Source organism: Heloderma suspectum, chromosome 14, assembly GCF_057233095.1.
Source record: "Heloderma suspectum isolate Gila_16-S chromosome 14, 16-S_ref, whole genome shotgun sequence".
Lineage (NCBI taxonomy): Eukaryota > Metazoa > Chordata > Lepidosauria > Squamata > Helodermatidae > Heloderma > Heloderma suspectum.
This window is the reverse complement of record NC_139471.1, coordinates 7,160,001-7,175,319: the sequence shown is the minus strand read 5'-3', so window position 1 is coordinate 7,175,319 and position 15,319 is coordinate 7,160,001. Positions and strand designations below refer to the sequence as shown.

Here is a 15,319-nt window from a genome sequence, read left to right as displayed (position 1 = left end):
CAAGTTACACTGAACATAGTGGGACTTACTTCTGAGTAAACATGAATAGGATTCCACTGTTAGTCTTTAAGGTAGCACTGAACATTTTGCCAGTTTTGCTGCAAGAGATTAACACAGCTACCTTCTGGAATCATGAACTCTAGAACTGGGCCGTGTTTATTGGTTGGTTGCTTATATTCGCTAAACTTATACCCTGCATTTCAGTGCTAAAGTGGCTTACAATTAAAAATACATGCAATGATAATTGTATATTATGCGCTCTATGTGGGGTTACCCTTGAAGACGGTTCGGAAGTTGCAGCTGGTACAGAACGCGGCGGCTTGCCTGATTAAAGGCAAGATCACAACACTCCAGTGCTGAAGGAGTTGCACTGGTTACCAGTTGTTTTCCGGGCCAAATTCAAGGTGTTGGTTTTGACCTTTAAAGCCCTATATGGTTCTGGCCCAGCCTATCTTAAGGAGCGCCTCCAGCAGCACCAGACAGGCTGCTTAGCAAGATCAGCCTCGGATGGCCTTCTCTCTGTCCCATCAGCCAGGACAGCTAGACTGGTGGGGACGAGGGAGAGGGCCTTTTCTGTGGTGGCCCCCACTCTGTGGAACTCCCTCCTTAGGGAACTCCGCCATGCCCCCTCTTTAATGAGCTTCTGCCATGCATTAAAAACGTGGTTGTTCAGGCAGGCATTTGGGGTGGGTTAGGGTATTTTAGAAAACGTTTTTATTGTAGAATTTTATTGTTTTAAACTGTTTTATTATATGCTGTACATCGCCCAGAGTGGCTGGGTGACCAGCCAGATGTGCAATTAATAAATTTAATAAAATAAAAATAAAATATATATTATCTCTTATACGCATATGGGTATATATGATTGTATATTTATAGATTGTCTTTGGGTGGGCACGTATGTGCGCAGCTCTGTCAGTATCCATTTTCTTCGACTAGAAAACAGATAATTCCTGAGTGTGCAAGGGTACGGATCACAGGGCATGATTTGTGTAAATACATATTCCATTTACTCAAACGAATGTGTTCAAAGGGTGGAAACTGGGTATGTAGACTCTAGCCCGTGCCCCGTTGCATTTGTGGGTTTAAGTTGCCGTACTCTAATTGGGTTTGTGCGTGTGCACACACCTTTTAATTGGACTAGTTTTATTATGGTGGTATTGATCCCAGGCGATAAGCGGCTTTAAGAACAATTTGGAGGGGTGGAAATGGCAGTTCCAGGGTGGGAGATATAAAAAAGCCAACTAGGCAGACCCCTGCACATTAATAATAATTGGGTTATCACAGGATTAAAGAAATCTTAGTCACTTAAAAGTTTTAGTCAAGGAATTGATTCATTTCAATTGATTAAAGGTGCATATGCTTAAAAGGATTGTTCTGAAATACTTTATTTTTAGATAATGCACACAAATAAACAAAGGAAATGGGGCCCCATCTAAACATTGAACAGGGAAAGAGAAAAATGAAGCTGGGGAGGTGATGGGGTAGAGTCAAGAGTATGAAACAAAGAGGAGATGAACAGCACAAGTGTGGCAAAGGAGATCAACCTCCAACAGGTCAACTTCGCAATCTAGACTGCAGCACGGCATAACTGAGAGCGGGATCCCTCCCTGAAGGTGAAGGAAATGGATGCAGGTGGGTGGCTCCAGAAAGTGAGCCAAGCCACATGCTAAAGAGGAAGTTGGAGGGATGTTGCTGGGTACATAAAAGATTCAGGGCACAGGCCCATAGGACATACATTTTGACAAAATTTGCATATACTTCTATATACACACAGAGAGAAATAATTACTGCAATTCAAATTTCACAGAAGGGAAGCTAATTAACTTCTGGTTCAAATCACACACCACAGAAAGGTGCACGATGGTCGGTCTGTCTGTCTGTCTCTGGAGAGGCTGGTCTGTCTCTGGACTCTGTTTTCATTCCGTCTGGAAATAGAATAAGACCCCACATTTCACTAAGTGTGGTTGGATGGGACAAACGAACAACAACCGAAAGAATTTTGTTTCACTCTAAAGTCTTACAGCTTTATTGCATATTAGACATCATGGCACACGTCCCCCTCCACTCCAAGGCAGTGTCTTATTGATTCAGATGACTACTACTCAAAATGTAACTCTAAAAACAATCTTTCAAAATGGGGTGCTGCAGGGACATCCGGGAGGAGGATGGCAGCAGCTCCGGCAGGCTCAGGGGCAGATGGGCCCTTCTGAGCCTGTGGGCCATTGGCAGCTGCCCGCCCACGCTGACCACTGGCGCCAAGCCTGCAGGTAAGCCCACACCATTTGGGAGCTGGAGGTCAAGTCACATAGATGGGAAGAATCCCAAAATCTTGGTGGCAGAATGGGACTTCTTCGCTGCTGCTCGGTTTGTCTAATCAGTTTCTCTCTGGTGTGTGGTGAGTTCCCGAGGATTTGTCTTTTCTCAGTCTGAGCCAGGACTAACTCTTCAGTCCCAGAGCCCTGGGGATGTGACAGTAACCATGGGTACCTCTGAGCATGTGTAGAGCACCCTTTTCTCATTGCTGAATGGCAGCCAGGTTTGCCCCTAAAACAGAAGCTCCATGCCTTGTGCTAGTCAGGCGTTCGACAGGTACGGCTCTTTCCTGCACGGAGACGGAAGGCCACACTTTATTATCTATCCTTCAGTTGAGAACTTTTACACTCTGCCTTTCCATTACGACGAGGGCTGAGACGGTGGGGCCGGCTCAGAGGAGAAACACACACAGCGTCAAGCCAGACCAGAAAAGAAAAGCGGGGGGCGGATCTTCACTGACGCCCAAGCCCAAAACAAGCAGGCATTTCAAGCAGGGCTGGAAAGTAGCTGCTGTCCCATCAGGGCCGGGCCCCCAGGTGTTCCCCTCCATTGCAGCCTAAACTGGCCTGCTGCCCTCAGGTGTGGTGGAGGTGGCTATCCCACCACCAGCGTGCGAGGAAGACCATACTGGTCGTCCAGCGGGTGGCATGGGGAAAGGGCACCACTTCGCCCTTTGCCTCGTGTCTTGGGCCAGCCCTGCCTCCTGCGTCCTCTTGCTTGTCGCCAGCAGCCGAGCCGCCGGAGGTACACTGCTCCTGAGCATGGAGGTTCGGGCGCGGCCCGTGCTTCGCCTACACCTCCTCGCCTGCTTCTGCTCCCCCCCCCCGCAGAGCTTTTCTCGCCTTCTCTTGGCTCGGGGGGGGGTCTTTCCTGCGCGGGGCCGCCGGCGGACCCGACCCGCCTCCCGGCGGCGCAGCTCGGAGGCGCGGGAGGAGGGCTGCGCGCCGCCCGCAGGATGGAGCCCGGAGGAGGAGCCGGGCGGGGCGGGGGAGCTCGCGGCGCTAATTGCACAAGCAAAGCGCAAATAATTCGCGGGAAAAAGAGGAGGAAAAAAAGAAGACGAGAAAGATGGCGCCGCGCCGCATCCTCGACTTCCCCAGTTCGCAGCAGCCGCCCTTCTGAGCGGGACAGCAGCCGGGGGGCGCCTGGGGGGCCGCCGCTCTCTGAGCACGCCCCGCTCCGGGCTGGGGGCTCCTCTGAGCAGGCCGATCGGCAGGATTTATTCGCCTTTTCAGTTCTTCTTTTGGTGCCCCCCCCCCCCGCAATGAAGCGGGACAGGAGCGACTTAATCCCGAAGGAGAAGGAATCGCCTTGACAGAGCGGCTCGGTGAGGGGGCGCGCGCGCCCGGGGGTGGGGGGAGTGTCGAGGGGCGAGCCGGGTCGCGGGGAGGGGAGGGGACGTGAAGGCGGCAGAGAGGGCCCCTTTCCCCTGCCCAACTTTAAAAAGTCCGCTTTTGTGTTTTTATGCGCAAAAGGGACGCGCCTTGGATTTCCAGCTTCTCCTGGAGCTGGTGTGTGCGAAGCCTTTTTAAGAAATTATTTTTCCTGGATCGGGGCCATGCTGTGACGTTCCTGGGCCCCCTTTTTTTATTTTATTTTTTATTACGAGCGCAGCCCCGTGGACGTTTATTTAAGAGTGTGACCCCGCTGAACTCGGCAAGACCTCCTCCCGAGTAAGCGCGCCCAAGATCTCACTCTCCTCCTGTTGCGCTGCAAGCCCCAGGCATGGTAGCTTGAGAGTACGTGTCTCATCGGAGTCCAGGGGGCTTACTTCTGAGTAAGCACGCCGAGGATCGTGACTGTACCGTCAGTCACCCCAGCCCACCCCGCCAACGGAAAGCTGCAGCAGCCCGTCCTGTGGAGGCTTACTTGGGAGTAAGCCCCATTGAATCTAGTCAGGCTTACTTCCAAGTAAACAGGAGGAGGATCGGGCCGCATGAAGGGGGCGAGGGAGAGAGAGAGAGAGAGAGAAAATGCTGCCTTTCAAAAACGAAAGTAACCGCGTTTGTGGGATGGGGAGGGGGAATCCAGACCTTTGAGACTGAAGTGTGCAAAGGGCTAGGGGGTATGTGCGTGTGAACGCAGGGTGTGTGCAGAGATCCCATGGAATGACAATTGCTTGTCTTTAAAAAAAAATCGAGAGAGATCCGATCCCGCACTGTATTTTGAGGGTGGGGAGGGGAGTTCTCCCCCCTTTCCTTAATTGCAGATGCACTTTGTTTCTCTGTGTGATACACTTTTTCTATCAACCGCATCCTTTTCCTCTTGCCTACCGGAGAGGTCCGCCTCTTTCGGTTTGACTAGGAGTCAGTTCGTGTGTTGTTAACACCCCCTCCTCCACCCCCCCCCCTTGGCCTAAAATGGATTTTTTTTCCTGTGGAAATTTTGCACGGAGTTTTTTTGAATCAGCCAATCAGAGCGCAGTGGGTGACCGGCTCTTAGTCAATTACACGCGGGAGATTTTCATATATATATATATATTTTTAATGTTCTGTTTTGAAAAAGAGGACTTTCAGCGAGGGAGAGCTGTGAGCCATTCTGTATAGGGATAACAAGCCCCGTAGACTGTCAAGGAGGAGAGGGCAATATTGCAGGGTGTGTGTGTGTGTTTGCGTTAACGCATTCATTTCTCTCCCCCTCCTGCCCCCCCCTTACCAGTTTGGAAGATCTGTCCAAAGATAATAGAGCAAAATGGACCCTCCCTGTTTAGACACAGTCTATCTGAGCATCAGACCCTGGGGCATAAGGAAGCTGGGATTATTTGTCCTTCTAGACCAGGACTGGCAGCAGCTGTTAGGGTCTCAGGAAGAGGTCCAGTGGTGCCCAAGGTTTGGCGGGCGATGTCCAGGGAGCCTTTTTGGAGAATATGCAGGGAGGAGCGTTCCGTCCAGAGTCTAACATTATGCGGGCGGTGGGCTCCATTTGACTCCTCCTCTCCCACAGCTCTGACCTACCAGCAGTCGTTCCACTTGGCTGCAGCAGAGGGGGAGAGAGAGAGAGAGAGGGAGAGATGAGGCAGCAAGGACCACTCCATCGGCTCTGCTGAGCTACCGGCTCCATCAGTGGTGCCATCCAGGCAGGACTTTGGGGCAGGTGCCCAGGGCCCCCTCAGCAGCACAAGCAGGAGGGTCCCCACACACAGCGGGGCTCGCTCGCCGCAGCTCGAAGTAAGTGAAGTCATGCATGTTACCAGCCAGAGGCAGGGGAGGCCGGTGGCTCCGATGTCAGTGGGGTGGTGAATCGGCTCCAGGTTTCAGTCGGAACCAGTCGGAACTCAGTTCCTGACTGAAATCCGGAGTGGATTCACTGCCCCACTGACATCGGAGCCACCAGCTTCCACCGCCCAGAGCCTAAAACTACCTTGCTGCACCAGCGTTTACATCGCCTTCTACCAAGAGTCCTTTTAACTGTAGGCAACAGGTATTGAACGTGGGACCTTACAGAATCATAGAATCATAAAATAGGGTTGGAAGGGGCCTGTAAGACCATCGAGTACAACCCCCTGCTCAGTGCACCTTCTTTATGAAACAGGATGCTAGACTTTTGTCATCTGATTCCAGCAGGGGTGTTCTGATCTTTATTATTATTTATTATTTATTTATTTATTACATTTATACCCCGCCTTTTTTCCTCTTTAAGGAACTTGAGGCGGTGTACATAACCCTCCCCCTCTCCATTTTATCCTCACAACAACCCTGTGAGGTAGGTTGGGCTGAGAGTCTGTGACTGGCCCAAAGTCACCCAGTGAGCTTCCATGGCCAAGCGGGGACTAGAACCCGGATCTCCCGGCTCCCATCCAACGCAACACTCTAGCCACTACACCACACTGTCCTCCCTCTCTCTCTCATTAGCTATGGTAGAAATGGAATCTCAGTGTTCAGAAGCAGTGTGTCTGTGAATACCAGTTGCTACAAGAGAAAGGCAGGAGAGGGCTGCTCCGGTTATGTCCCACTTGTGATCTTCCTGGTTCCTGTGGAAAAAGGACTCTAGACTTGACGGGTGTTTGTGGTGTGACCTAGCAGAGCAGTTCGTATATGTCCTTGTGCATCACCATGTATTTATTGTGAGAGCGGGAGGGAGGTCGAATTCAAAATCTCCCCCCCCCCAGGCCAGCCAGTCACGATACAGTTTGGGGGCACCATTTAACAGTCGGGCAAACTGTATCCTGTATCAGCCTTTGACCTTGCTGTCTTCAGCCTCTTCTGTGGGGCTGGGGAGAAGCATTGTCAGGATGGCATAAGGCAGCCTTTCCCAGCTTGGTGTCCTCCACATGTTTTGGACTTCAACTCCTGTCAGCCCCAGCCAGCATGGCCAGTGGTCATGAATGCTGGGAGCTGTAGTCTGGAGCATCTAAAGTGCACCAGCTTGGGGAAAGCTTGTGTAGCTTTCTGCATTGCGTTCAGGGTTGGTAGAGAGGCTGTGGTCCTTCCATGCACCAACTGATGCCAGCACCGTATTGGAGGTGCTTTGCATGTAATCCTCCCCGCTGGGCGGACAGTGGGGTGGAGGCAGAGGCAGGGCTGGCCCTACCATGAATGAAGCAGTCACCTCAGGCGGCAGAGGCTGGGAGGTGGCGGAGAGGTGTTGGGGGAGAGAGCTGTGGGCTACATGGCTGGCTCAGGGCCCCCTAAGCTAGCCTTCTGTCCTCAGGTATGAGGAAGGAGGTTGTCCCATTGCCAGCGCTGAAGAAGACTCATTGGCCAGCCCATGGCTTTTGTACATGGAATAGGAGAGGGCGCCATTTTGCCCTTTGCCTCAGGCAGCAAAATGTCTTGGGCCATCCCTGGGCAGAGGAGACCCACCAATGAGTTGGGCAGAGAGGGCTTTGCTTGCAGGGTGGTGGGAAATGTGGGTGCCACCATTGACCACTGGGGATGGGTCATAGCTCCGTGGTAGAAGCCCTGCATCGCATGCGGATGACCAAGGTCCGATCCCCGCCATCTCCAGTTTAAAAAAGGGTCAGGTAGCAGGTGACAGGAGATGCCCGAGATCCTGGTGAGTCACTGCCACTCAGAATGGGCAATGCTGGGCTAGATTGTCCTGACCTGGTTCAAGGCATCTACCTACACGCAAGGGTTGGTGGGGAGGCTTGGGGTGGAGACCCCTGGGGGACTGCTGTCTGCAACGGGGTGTCTATTTGCCCCTCCCACCCTCCTTGGAGCTGCTTGCCAGAGGCTGTTCATATAGCCCTGCTGGCTGGGAATGCCTGGTCTTGCAGTCGAACTCTGAAAGGCACCGGGGATCAAGAAAACACCCCTTTGCCTCCTCATCCATGTGGCAGCCCTTCAGATAGTTGAAGACGGCTGTCTCTCGCCTCTTAATTGTCTCTTCTGTAGGTAAACAAACCCAACTCTTTCAACCCATCCTCATTATCAAGAGCAACCACCACCACAAACATTCTTTTTTATCTATAGTGTTATCAATGTGCATGGCACTTTCACAAACCCCTGGGGATAGGTTTCCGCCCCCAAGGAGTCTACAATATATAGGCCCTGTTCAGACGCACATTGGGGAAGGGTGGTTAGGCTAACCATGGTGCATGGTGGTTACCGCTAACCTCTGCCACACGTGCAGGTAACCATGTTCCGCAGCGTGGTTAGACTAACCATTCTCTAACCACCTTCCCTCCCGCAGGAACCCACAGTCCTCCGGATGGGCGGCCATGCTTCCCAGCGGCCTTTGCTCTGTCGGCCATTTTGGTGCTCGGTGGCCACTCTTTCTTTGGCTGTTCTTGCTGGTGAGCTGTACGGCAGCTGTCAATTAACCAGCTCTGAGGCTGTTCAGATGTCACACTAAGCCATGGTAGAGCCCACTAGCCATCTTGCAGCAAGTGGTCAGTGAACGTGGGTAGTCCGTGGTTAATAAACCACCATGTTTGGGACAGGCACCTATTCAGACATCATGCTAAGCCAACATGGTTAGTTCAAAACTCCTAACCATTATGGCTTAGCGTGATGTCTGAACAGGGCTGCTATCTGACCCAAGGGATCAGATAACATTAGAAGGCAGGGGAAACTGTCTCTGTGTTTTATTTCAGTGACTACATACTTTGTCTTATTTATGTTATAAATTTGCACGCCGCCTTTCAAGATAAGAACTTTCCTGGGCGGCTTGAAAATTTCTCAGTTTGGAAAACTTTCTACCCCACATCACTGGTGTATTGGATAAATGCGAGTCTTCTGAAAAGCAGATCAGATGAACTCCAGACCTTATTCTTGGAAAGCCAAAGGCGGTTCTTGTAGTTTGGAACTGAACTGCAGAGGAAGGCGCTCACTTGGCACCTGGCCTGTCTCTCCAGCATCTACTTAATGAACAACAGACTGCGCCTATCAGATCCTGCTGCGAAGTAGTGCTGGCTGCCTCACGCCGAACTTGGAGGGCACGTTACAAATGGCTGTCAAAAGAAGCTGACTATGGAAGCTGCCTTATACAGAGCTGGATTGCTAGTTCAGCATCATCTACACCAGGGGTGGGCAACCATCTTGGGCCGTGGGCACATTTGGGAATCTGAACAACTGTCCTGGGCACTGCCACAAAATGGCTACCATAGGAGGCATGGCAAAGGACAAGCCACTTTCCCCAAAGACTGAGTAGAAGGCAGAGGTGGAGTCTGAGTTCCAGCACACTGAACAACTCCTTTGAACCCACAATTCTCAGCACCATGAGAAACGTATTTCATAGCAATCCCGGCCGCTGGTTATAAAATGACCGGGTTTGCATGATCAGGGAGGGAAAATAAGGCTTATTTTACCTCCCTGAATGTGCTGCTCACACACCACCTAATTACCAAAATTACCCTCGCTGGGCATGGGTTGTCATGATGTCTGAACCTGGTGAGGGTGGGTGGCAGTGGTGGTTTACAAACCACCCTGGAACCCATGGCTTGTTTTAGGGTTGTGGGGTGGTTTGTAAATCACCCTCTATACCCACCCTCGCTGGGTTCGGATGTCACTATAAGCTGTGCCCGGCGAGGTTAATTATGGTAATCAGGTGGCGCGTGATGGGTGGCACACACAAGGCAGGAAAATAAGCTACGGTGGCTTATTTTCCCTCCCTGGTCATTTGAACTTGGCAGAGTGGGAGGGGTAGGCAGAGAGAGACCTAAAACACCATCAGTTGGATCCAGACTTGGCCATGTTTGGAGTAGACCCATTGAAATCAATTGGGTTTAAGTTGGTCACGGCTGACTTAAGTCCCATTGATTTTAATGGGACTGCTGTAACTATGTCAAGTCGGCATCCAGCCCAATATAATTGAAAATGCACAATATGCAAGCTGTGGGATAAAAATTCACATTTTAAGATAATAAAATGTTACAGCTTAGGAGAATCTGTTCTAGATATGAAGCAGTATATAATATTCTAAATAGATAAGTAAGAATAAAAAGGTCTGTGCCTGGCACTGAAAAGTCCATAAAGAACAACTAAATACAAATCCATTCAGCCAATCATCATCCGTGTGGTGTAGCGGTTAGAGTGCTGGACTGGGAGTCGAGAGATCCGAGTTCTAGTCCCCACTTGGCCACAGAAGCTCCGTCGGGAACTTTGGGCCAGTCACACACTCTCAGCCCAACCTACCTCACAGGGCTGGTGTTGTGAGGATAAAATGGAGAGGAATATGTATGCCACCTTGGGTTCCTTAAGGAGGAAAAAAAGGCGGGACATGAATGTAATAAATACATGTAATAAATATAAATGTGTTATCCCAACTTTCAGTCTGTAAAAAAATCTCCAAGGCAACTAACCGAAGGAGTACCAGCAAGAAATCCCGGAATACAGTCTGTCAGGAAGCACAGGTCACCATCCTACCAGGCCTTTGCCAAAAATGCTTTACAAAAAAGCTAGGTGAATAGGATTTCCATTTTTACCAGAAATTCCAATGGTATGTGTTTCTCTTCTTTTCTCTCCCCCCAACCCCCACTCTTTTTTGATCCCACGGACCCTTAGCAAAGTCCAGTCCTCTACTTATAACATCAGGAGCCAACCAGATTATTTGGGGTTCCGCCCAATTGGAAACTTGGGCAGAGCAATCACACCTCTCTTCTTCTCTGTAAGGAAGCTTCAGTTCCTGTTATCCCTGGCTAGTATGGTGTTGACTACTCCGCAGTTCATAAGCAAAGTTGTCCCCAAGCTGTCGGTTCGCTAGCTTCTCAGAGTTTTAGTGAGGCCAGTTTTGCCAACACACACGGCGAGAGACCAGAGAGATGTGTCTTGATAACCTGGCACTGTCAGAGAGCATCCTGGGCACAACCCTTCAGTTCTGAGCAGCAATGCGCAAATCAGACTCATGCTCCAGCAGATTGCGCAATGCAGGCGCTTGGGCAAGCGGCCGATTATCCTTTTTTTGGACTCAGTTGATGTTGCAGGCTTTTAGTTTCCATGATCCGCACAGCAGGTAGAGGCAGCCAACTGTGAGATAAAAATAGATCTTGGTGGATGGTCCATGCTGTTGCTTAACTGGCTGGCTCGTCTGCTGTTTGGACTAAAAGCTCTCTGGGCAGGCTGTGGTTACATGACGAAATCAAGTCAGATGTGATCCAACAGGCAGGCTGTTTCCACAACCCCTGCCCTATATGCTGTAATGTTGGTGGGCCACACAGCCCATCTGATGCAGTGTCGTCGGGTTTTAGGAACAGCCTTGCCAGATCAGGCTGAAGGTCCATCCAGTTCACCATCCTATCTTCAACGGCGGCTGACCAGATTATGTATTAATTCGTTTAAAACGCTTTCATCCCATCGTTCAGCCAAATGCGCTCAAGGCAGCTCACAGCCAACATGCTGCAGCCAATAAAAACAAGAGTTAAAATCATTTTTAAAATTATCGTTCCCTCCGGTTTTGGTGTCCTGGCTGTGAGTGATGTTAGTTATGTAGCCAAAATGGCATCACCCATGCAGAAGAGGGAGGATGATCAGCAGGCGGAAGGATAAAAAAAGGTTATTTAGGGGAACCCTTCCCCCCCCCAGCATTATGTATTCATCAATTTAATAAATAAATAGATGCTAAAATTAATTTTATAGTTGCAGTTGTTTTATTGTATTTCTTACTGATGTAAGCTGTTCAGAGCACTCTTTTATGAAATAAAATATATTAAAAATACATACAAATGGAATCAGCAGCAGCATTATGCAAAAGAAGAAGTAAAAAACAAAACTAAAAAACCCCCCACAAGCTTGATGTCATTGTCTAATGTGTAAGCAAATAAGAGAGGAATCCTGTGGTTCGTGGAAGGGTGTCCCAGGGTCCATCGGATTTTTTGGAGCTCCCCTGCTGAAGCCGTAGACACTTCTATGATCTCGAGAGGGGGATTCTGAGTTTCAATCCCCCTCCTCCACACCTTGGTAGCTGCTGCGGGAAGAACCACGCCGTCTCCTTCCCGAGGTTGCAAATGTGACCTTGGAGGGAGAAAAAGTCAGGTGTTTTGGTGGGGAGGAAGGGGAGAGGAGAGGCCAGGATCCAAAATATCCTGTGGCCTCTCCAGACCTGCCCTCATCACTGTGACTCCTTAAACAGGCTCAGAGGCCCCGTCTAGAGGAAAATAAAACAAAAAGAGGGTGGAGAGGTAAAAATTGCCTCTCTGTTGTTTCTTCTGCCCTGTTAGCAGCAGCCTGGCTGAACACTGGAGACTCAGAAGCTTACGAGATTGGGAGCTTCCTTCTAAAGGAAGTGTAATTCATAATATTGCACTCTAGAACAGTCTTCCACTTAAAAAAAATCATTTAGGTTCTGGGCGAATGTTTCGGGGCTAAAGTGTTCCATAGTTGAGGCCAACAAAGACAGGCCCCTGTCTGCTGGTTGCCGCCCACCTAGCCTTGGGGATGCTGATTAAATGGGTTACTAGGAGTAAAGATGGACCCTGCATCTGGTAAGGTTGAAGGGAACTGCCCTAGACCAGTCTTCCCTTGGTCTAGGCAGTTCTCTTCGTATCTATATTAAAAAAGCTGGACTTTAAAAGGAAGGCCTTTCTCCCTTGTGTTTTCCCACCAGTGTCCATCGAGGCTCATGGAGAATACCAGTGTCAGGCACGTCTATGCAGCCACTGGACATCTTCAGCAATCAACGGTTGACTCAGCTACCAAGAACCAGTTCAGCCGTCAAGAGCTGATGGTCAAGTTGACAGAAGGACAGTACGTCTTGTGCCGTTGGACCGATGGGCTCTATTACCTTGGGAAGATTAAGAGGGTAAAGATAATGCTTCTCTTCTTAAAATAAATAAATAATCACTTTCCTGCTATGCATGTTCTGTCCTATTCTCCTGGTAGCTTCAGAAACGTCGTTCATTCCTTTTGGGAGCCTTTGCAAGATAGGTGATTTATGTTCCTATTGTACATGGGGGGATGGGTACAATCCAACCAAAGAGTAAACATGTTGAAGCCTTGTTGATTTCCGCAGGAGAATTCAGCACATGCGTATCGTACTCTCATTGAAATCTCTGGGATTTAAAATGGCGCTGCAAGAAGTTGCCATTAGAGCGACGTGAGGTGATGTAGTATTGCTCCTGGAGGGTTTATATCAAAGTCAAAGTCATTTTTTTATTGAATAAGTCTTCAGACCATTTCAAACATGGTAAGCACACATTAAAAACAAACAGTAAATACATGAATCTTACAATGTGATGCTAACTTAAAACGATCTAACATTGATGTAATAAAATAATAAAATATTTAAAAATACATATACCTTTTAATAAAATGAGGCTTTATGAACTCATTGAGACCCCATATGGTTGAAAAACTGTTACATGGCTAATTTAATAAGACATTTTTTTCCTTTTTTGATTTCCTTAAATTTGTGCCTTAACCACAAAGAGGGCAGCCTTCTGAGTCACAAACTGATTAGATCTTTGCAAGAGAAAATTCAGCTTGTCCTCAACCGCCCAATTTCTCATATGGCCAGGAAATGGAGATAAATAATGTTCTCTACAACTGGAATATAACCAGCATTCCAGTAAATAGTGGGCCAGACTTTCCACTTCAGTTGCACCACTTATACAAAGTCTGTCTTGCACTGGAATGCCCCAGAATCTTCCTTGTTGTATCATTGAGTCCATTTGTTCAAATCGAAGACGAGTAAAGGCTGTGCGTTGACCCCTTTTCATTGGGAGGAAGAGATAGTTTTCTTCCTGAAATTGGGTTTTAGCCCTCGCTAACCATTTCATAGACTTTGTGTTCGACAGAGCAGCTGTGTTCATCTACACTCTGGTATCTAGCAATCTTTGTTTAAAAACATTTCTTATATTAGCATTAGAAGTGCTTAGAGCCTCCACACTAAAACCATAGATTAATAACAATTTTGAGAAGTTATAAACCCAAGATTTTTCTGGCATGTTAACCGCCTATTCAGGAGGCTTTATGGGGGTGGGGGAGAATGGCTGTTGTCAGCAGCCACCAAGAGCAGTTCCAGTAAAGGGCCATGAGTTTCACTGACCCCTCCCAAAATGGCCAGAGGGCTCCACGTTTCATCACGTGACTGTGGTGGTGAAATAAGGGAGAGGGATTTTATCAGCCCCAGCTTACATATTGTAGGAAGAAAAGCTTTATTTTCTCTCTCCTCTGAGTCTACTGCTCATCTACAATGTGATGTGGCTGCAAAAAAGGCAAATGCTATTTTGGGCTGCATTCATAGAAGTAGAGCTTCCAAATCACGGGAAGTACTAGTTCTCCTCTACTCAGCACTGGTTAGGCCTCATCTAGAGTACTATGTCCACCACACTTCAAGAAGGATGCAGACAAACTGGAGAGGGTTCAGGGGAGGGCAACGAAGATGATCAGGGGACTGGAAACAAAGCCCTGTGAGGAGAGACTGAAGGAACTGGGCATGTTGAGCCTTGAGAAGAGAAGGCTGAGAGGATATAGGAGAGCGCTCTTCAAGGACTTGAAAGGCTGTCACAGAGAGGAAGGCCAGGATCTCTTCTCAATCATCCCAGAGTGCAGGACACAGAATAATGGGCTCAAGTTACAGGAAGCCAGATTCCGGCTGAACATCAGGAAAAACCTCCTGACTGTTAGAGCAATACGACAGTGGAACAGATTAGCTAGGGAGGTGGTGGGCTCTCCCACACTGGAGGCATTCAAGACGAGGCTGGACAGTCACCTGTCGGGGATGCTCTGACTTGGATTCCTGCACTGAGCAGGGGGTTGGACTTGATGGTCTTATAGGCCCCTTCCAACCCTACTCTTCTACGATTCTATGATCTTTCATCTTGGAGGAGGTGGCTGCGCTCCCAGATATGCCTATGCCTTGGCACCTCTGCTTAATAACAACAACAGCAGCAGCAGCAGCAACAACAACAACAACAACAACATGAGTTTCTCCCAGTGCCATGATCAGCCACTCGAGAACGCATGGTCCAAAACCTGTTTTGAAGCTTCGCGAGCTTCTATTGCTCCTGGTGATACGCCCATATTTCTTTTATTAATTGTTACAAATATTTCCAGACCCCTCTTGATTGTCATGGATAGCTAGGTAGTATACAGTGAACTAAGAATCCAGAATCCAAATAGAACAGAACACTAAAATGAGAACCTTCATAACAAAGAAACCATTAAGAGGCAGCTAAAGCAATCAACCACACTAAGCGTAACTGATTTAAAGTGCCTGGGCAAATCAACAATATTTTGACCTGCTACTGAAAAGATTGTAATGTTGGCATCAGTCATCTCTCTGTGGCAGGGGTTGGCAACATGAAACCTGCAGGCCGTATGTGGCCTCCTTGGCTGGTTTTTTTGCAGCCTCCACTGGCCCCAGCCACTGCCACACTGTTGAATTTGAATTTGAATTAGGTGGCAGCAGCATGGGGCAATGTAGCGTTCTGACCCCCGGAAGTCACCCACCCCTGCTCTATGGGGAGGGTATTCCAAAGTTGGGACACCTCCACGGAAAAGGTGGTTACTGTTCTGTTTCAGCCCGCAAGCCCCCTTGGAGGGAGGATGTAGCGTCATTGGGTGCTATCAGGTTCACAGTACAGGGTGTCCACTATGGATATGGTTCATACCAAGGGCTTGGG

The 15,319-nt window shown here is 49.0% G+C and overlaps 1 protein-coding gene across 10 annotated transcripts in view; it reads left to right on the top strand.

Annotated features, from left to right (window-relative positions):
- The first annotated feature begins 3,286 nt into the window (after positions 1-3,286).
- The window catches only part of PHF19 (PHD finger protein 19), a 40,313-nt gene continuing 28,280 nt past the window's right edge, over positions 3,287-15,319 (top strand). For 4 of the 10 annotated variants that reach the window (XM_084820734.1, XM_084820732.1, XM_084820741.1 and 1 more), the window contains exons 1-2: positions 3,287-3,643; positions 12,301-12,495. In XM_084820734.1, coding sequence (XP_084676860.1) covers positions 12,316-12,495 — 180 coding nt within the window. In that variant the 5' untranslated portion in view covers positions 3,287-3,643; positions 12,301-12,315. Of the gene's footprint in view, positions 3,644-5,259; positions 5,484-8,614; positions 8,786-12,300; positions 12,496-15,319 lie in introns of those variants that run through there. The other 6 variants (XM_084820740.1, XM_084820735.1, XM_084820733.1 and 3 more) reach the window with 6 other exon arrangements.